Below are 5,591 nucleotides of genomic sequence, written 5' to 3'. Positions count from 1 at the left end.
TCTCCCAGCCCCTTTATTATATTAAGATATTTGTGTAGTTAGAACTCACGAGAGCTTTGGGTTTTTACTAGGTTGGTACTGCAGTAAGAAAACAAGTTGACTATTTGTTTAATAACCAGTGGATTAATAACGAGGAAGAATCTGTTTCGTCTAAAATTTAAAGTTACTTCCTCCACCCCTCTATTACCTCGAGAGAGTACAAATTTAAATATGTGTATAAAGTCATTTTATCATATGAAAATAAGATACGTCGGAAATCCTCTTTATCGTATGCCGAATATACCAAGTTCTTCTTGAGCACAGACGAGTATCATACATCTATTCACAGAGGGCTCTGTAATAAGCGGAAATAAACATTTTCCCCGCTTTATATGCGTGTGCGTGCGTGTGTATACACACGTGTATAGTAAAGTAACATACGTAACATATCCACACATAAATAATCTTTGTTCATTACGCTTTGTAATTTTCATTCGATTCTAATCTGTTTTACACAATTCTTACAAAATTCTTACAAATACTTTCAAAGTCTCTTCTTAAACGCCACATTGTATAAAAAGTATGTACAAAATGTATTATCATTAATGGATCATTTGTTGTATCAGATCGAGTGTTTGAAATTTAGAGGAACATTACACCAAAGTACAGTACGTTCCATCGAATTTTACATAGATAAGAGTAAAATATATCGATCATTTTTCGGTATAGTAATTTGTTTTGACGAAGGGTATTTTTGCGATGGTTGCCTTGTACGTTTTCCCTCGAACTTGTACCAGTATTCCACCACCGTAGTGAGCTAATTCCGATGGCACGTATCCCATGGCGATGGAACGTCCAAGGGTGGGACTAGGTCCACCGGAAGTGACTTTGCCAACGCTTTCACCTTCTGGAGTCAATATACACGCTCCTTCTCTCACTGGCGGACCATGCACTACCGTTAATCCTATTCGTTTTTTCTCGGTTCCTGATTTGATTTGCGAAAGTATCCTCTTTGCACCTGGGAAGTTTCCTTCCGCTCGCCTTCTTTTAGCTGTGGCAGAAGTGAAAGAAGTTAAGCGTTTATGGTTAGTCACGAGCGTATCTTATTACCGTCTATTATTTAAAAAAATAAACATCGTGCAAGTAGAGATTCGTCTTATCTATCGAATGCTGCAACGAATACTGTACTTTGCATATTTTATATACGTTTGTATGTTAGGTGCATTTTGTTCCCTGGATATTTGTATATCTGTCTTTCCCATATTGAAATTGAAATTTCCCATAAATGCACAAATATCCGCAGCCTGTCTGCCAGGCTATTACTAACCTACTAGCCAGGTAAGTGCCGCTTCGACTGGTGTAGTTTCTTCGTCGATATCATGCCCGTAGAGGCAAAGGCCAGCTTCTAGCCTAAAAGTAATCAAATGAAATACCGATGTTAAACTTGCAAATGTATAATTGGAAATTAATCGGAAATTATTATTTGGGAATCGAGTACCTTAAACTGTCCCTGGCTCCCAAACCAGCCAGTTTCGTGTCAGGCGTGTCCAAGATCGCTTCTACCAAGGTTCGCGCAATTTTGGCTGGCATGGAAATTTCGAAACCATCCTCTCCTGTATATCCGCATCGAGTTACCCTGATTCGGCTTCCAAATACCGTAGTTTCTACGCTGTTCATAAATGTTAGATTTTTCAAGTTGATTTTTACAATCGATCGAAGAACCGACGCGGCCGTAGGACCTTGTAACGCGACGAGACTCTGTTCCAAAGGATCCAGGAATCGCAGTTGTATCGATTTTCCCTGGCGTTTGAAGTTTTCCTAAAATTAAGAATCAGGCCGATGAGCCACGAGTCGTATGTGACGACGTCGTGTTTATAACGATGTTGCAGCATTTTATAGCGATCGAAATAAATAAAAATGGATAAACTGGATGACGTGATAATTGCCAATTATACTCTTTTATTCTGTCGAACGTTATTGAATCTGAGCTGTGTATGACCGAGCAATTGTTCATTAACACTATGAAACGGAATGTTTCCGACTCGTTGTCATCGATGGTTTCCATCGTTAGGCAGAATTTTTCTACCATTGATAATTATTACCGATCATACTTCTATCGTCGACAGCTATCGCGTTTGGTTTTACTTTTGAAATTTCAAACGCAACAAAGACGTTTAATAGAGACATACATAAAATTTCGTTGTCTACCTGTTGTTGGAGGAGCAATTGAGAATCTTGATTTCTTCTTGCAGCATTAGACACCAGAAAGTATTTATCGTCGTCGTCCTTTGTAATTATCAAGTCGTCGAGAATGCCTCCATTCTCGTTGGTAAACACCGTAAGAATCGCGCTGCCTTTGCTCAAGTTCTTCAGATCGCCGGTCGTCAAAGATTCCAAAAGCTCGGTTGCATCCTTTCCAAAAACTAGCGTTTGCATCATATGACCGACATCGAAGAGCGACGCAAAAGTTCTGGTATGTTGATGAGACGCGGCTATTGCCTCTTGATATTGTACCGGTAGTAACCAGCCGGAAAAGTTGATTATTTTACCTAAAAGAAAGTCACGTTGATACCTTTTTCTTATCAGCTTTAACATTTCATTTTCATAATATCAAATTTTGTCGTTGTCATATGAAAGCATTACCGAATGATGCGAAATTCAATATTCTCACAATCAATTGGACACTAATTAATTAGCGTAGAAACGTTTTAATAAATACAATGGCGTAGAAATACTCTTTGTAGCGTATCCATGTATATAGAAGATGAACGCCTTTGAACGGCCTTTGCAACGCTTATTTAGGAGGAGGACAAGAAATTAGACAACTTTTCTCGCTAATTTTGCAAACAGCCTAATACTGTTATGCATTACGTAATATAATTACCTCTATTTTCCACATGAAGATCGTACAAGCAGGTTTTCCTTGGCTGTGGCGTCGGCGTCGTGACAGTCGACGTCGATGTCGGCGTCGATGTCGGCGTCGTTGACGAGAAACGATGGCCTTCGGTTCCGTTTGACCGCGTTTCGGAATCGATCAAACATCTTGAACGCGACTTTGATACCGTATGTCTCGAGCTGTTCTTAAAAATCGTGCAAGACTCGCGGACACTGTTTAACGTCTCGATACGTTTGTCGAAAGTCTCGAAGCAAACCGATCTTCCACGAACGCTAAAACGAAGCATCGTGTTTCCTCCGTGGCAATTGGTCGTGCACTGATCGTCGAATGCAGGCTGGAGGCATCGGCGCGTCCCTCCGTCGTTGACCCCGTTGACACGAGGCATCTTTCAGAGTCGGACATGGCATGGAAAATCCGTCGATGCCGTTTACGCCGTAAATACGATTTCGCGTTCCTCGAACAGCCGCTTCTTATTTTTCAACGTTTATCGGCGCGCGCGTTTCGATAAATGACGTATTTCGGTGGCGAGGTAAGCGAGGTCGGAACATAGTTTCGAGTTTCGAAAACTCGCGTATTCTAAAATCACTTTGGAAAACTTGGCTTCCTCGGACATTCCATACTATAGCTTCTTAAACGAGACGTTTTCTCACAACTTACGAACAGTTGAGGATATTTATCTGTTTATCATTGCCCGAACAAAGGGATGTTTGATCGTGATTTCCTGATATTTTCATCTGTTTACCGACAGATTGCGTCGCCTTGTGTCCGAAGATGGTACACGAATGTGTCATGCGTGTTGAAATGGAAGAAAGATAAAGAAAGATAAAGAAAGACCTTGAGATAAATTAGTATTTTCTTGTACGATACAAGCCGGGAATAGCCAATGTCGATATCGTTATTTTCATGCTCAAGAGAGGTCAGCATGCTGTTAAAATCGGGAAAGATAGGAGAACTAGAAACGCGCGCATATCGTAGTCTGTATTTCGTGCGAATTTAGAGGGAGAGATGGTAGTAGTCACGAGACTCGTGCGCATCGGATGCTTATTAAATTTTTATTGTACCACGTAATAATAATAATAATAATAATAATAATAATAATAATAATAGTCGTAATAATTAATAATCGTAATAATTAATAATAATAATAATAATAATAATAATAATAATAGTAATAATGACAATAGTAATAATCGCAATAATCATCATCGCAATAATAAATCGTGATAATAATGTCAATAATAAATGTTAATAATAATAATAATAATAATCATTCGTCACAATAATAATAGCAATAGTTTCGTGATAATAATGACAATTCATCGTCGTCGGTAATAATCCAATGACAAATGTCAATAGTCATATAGTAGCGTGTCGAACGGAGAAACGACCTTAAAAAACGAAGACAGTATCAATTGTTTGTTCGTACATTTTGTTTTTTTTTATCTCTTAGCTTCCGTCGTCTTACTCTTCTCGCTCGCGCTTTTTTCATTTTTTTTTAGTCTCTTCTTACCTCTCGCTCTCGCTCTTCCACACGCGCATTCTCTCTCTCTCTCGACGCATTTTTTTTTTTTTGAGTTTTCTTTCTCTCACACACACGCACACTTTCTCCCTCTGTCTCGTGTTTACACAATTGATGCAAAATGTCCCTACACAGTCCGACGAATGTGTGTGTGTGTACGTTTTTCCGATCGATCGATTTTTTTCTTCCTCCGAGTCGTAGTGTGTTTGCTCGACGCTTTCTCTATGATATTACTTTTGCTTTTTCCGCCTTTATCCTCTTTGAAATCCGCTATTTTCCCTTGTAGCACGTGTTGACACATTCACTCACATTGGTTAATCGGTTTGCTAGTGGAGGGACTAGGGTGGTAATGTGAGGGGGTGTGCAGTTGGTGGAAGATTATCAGTGAGGAGTGCGTAGGGGGGGGGAGAGGTAGGGAAGGTAAGGTACAAAGGTGGGGGTTGGGTGTGGATGACGTACGGGTGTTGGGAAAAGGATTCGGGAAAAGGAGGCGTGTTAAGGTGTCGCGAATTAATCAATCGGGAACGCTCACGAGGAAAATGGATTATGCTGCGGTGAAAACAGAAGGCGCTATAAAATTTAGGCCCCACCGGTCAACGGATCTACTTTGTTCTGTCTTTTTGTTTTGCCAATTTTATATCCGATCTTTTGCAGTGTTTGCTTCGATTCATTGTTCGAAAGGAATTGGACAGGATTGTCAGAAAAGTCGACAGATACGATTTTTATTTGACGAAAGTTGGACGAAAGTTGGACGAAAATTGGACGAAAATTGGACGAACCGCGTGAAAAATGGTGTGAAAATTCGTCGACCGAGGGACATTTCCGCGGGTGCCGAGAGCGTCGAAAGTCGATAACAGTCGCCTACGATCGCGAGGGGAAACCAAAGTTGTTCGATCGAAGGATGGCTGCGATCGGCAAAGTATACTGCCTCGTTTCCGCGACTTCTCGTATCGCGCTCGTCCTACGCGTTTTATCGAGCTCTGTTATTTTTTTCTCTTTTTTTCTTTTTTTCATTTTTTACCTCTGTCGCCTCTCCTCCTCTGCTCATCCTGGAACGCGACAATGTGCCCCTTTGCGATATCGAATGTTTGATGTGCTCGTTGGGTGTGTTTCCGTCTCGCGTGGTCTAGAGGAGAAAAAGGTGTGGAAATAAAAACCGGGGGTTAGGTTGAGAATTAGGGCGTGGGGATTTCGTCG

The 5,591-nt window shown here is 40.6% G+C and overlaps 1 protein-coding gene across 1 annotated transcript; it reads right to left on the bottom strand.

Annotated features, from left to right (window-relative positions):
• Window positions 1–236: 236 nt before the first annotated feature.
• Window positions 237–3,639, bottom strand: LOC117155321 (aminomethyltransferase, mitochondrial). The gene is made up of 5 exons (XM_033331176.2): window positions 2,864–3,639; window positions 2,188–2,528; window positions 1,478–1,797; window positions 1,307–1,389; window positions 237–1,030 (listed from the first exon to the last, which is right to left on the bottom strand). The coding sequence occupies exons 1-5, from the start codon at window positions 3,258–3,260 to the stop codon at window positions 693–695; spliced, it is 1,479 nt and encodes a 492-aa protein (XP_033187067.2). The 5' UTR covers window positions 3,261–3,639; the 3' UTR covers window positions 237–692.
• Window positions 3,640–5,591: the final 1,952 nt, after the last annotated feature.

The sequence above is a fragment of the Bombus vancouverensis genome, chromosome 12, assembly GCF_051014615.1.
Source record: "Bombus vancouverensis nearcticus chromosome 12, iyBomVanc1_principal, whole genome shotgun sequence".
Classification (NCBI taxonomy): Eukaryota; Metazoa; Arthropoda; class Insecta; order Hymenoptera; family Apidae; genus Bombus; species Bombus vancouverensis.
This window is presented reverse-complemented; position numbering and strand designations above follow the sequence as displayed.

What these genes read in the sequence shown, in the direction of transcription:
- LOC117155321 (XM_033331176.2), bottom strand. Translation starts at nt 3,260, where the DNA reads ATGCCTCGTGTCAACGGGGTCAACGACGGAGGGACGCGCCGATGCCTC. An exon ending in TCTTCATGTGGAAAATAGAG is followed by an intron (nt 2,529 to 2,863) that starts GTAATTATATTA and finishes ACTTTCTTTTAG; the next exon opens with GTAAAATAATCAACTTTTCC. An exon ending in GGCACTTACCTGGCTAGTAG is followed by an intron (nt 1,031 to 1,306) that starts GTTAGTAATAGC and finishes CTTCTGCCACAG; the next exon opens with CTAAAAGAAGGCGAGCGGAA.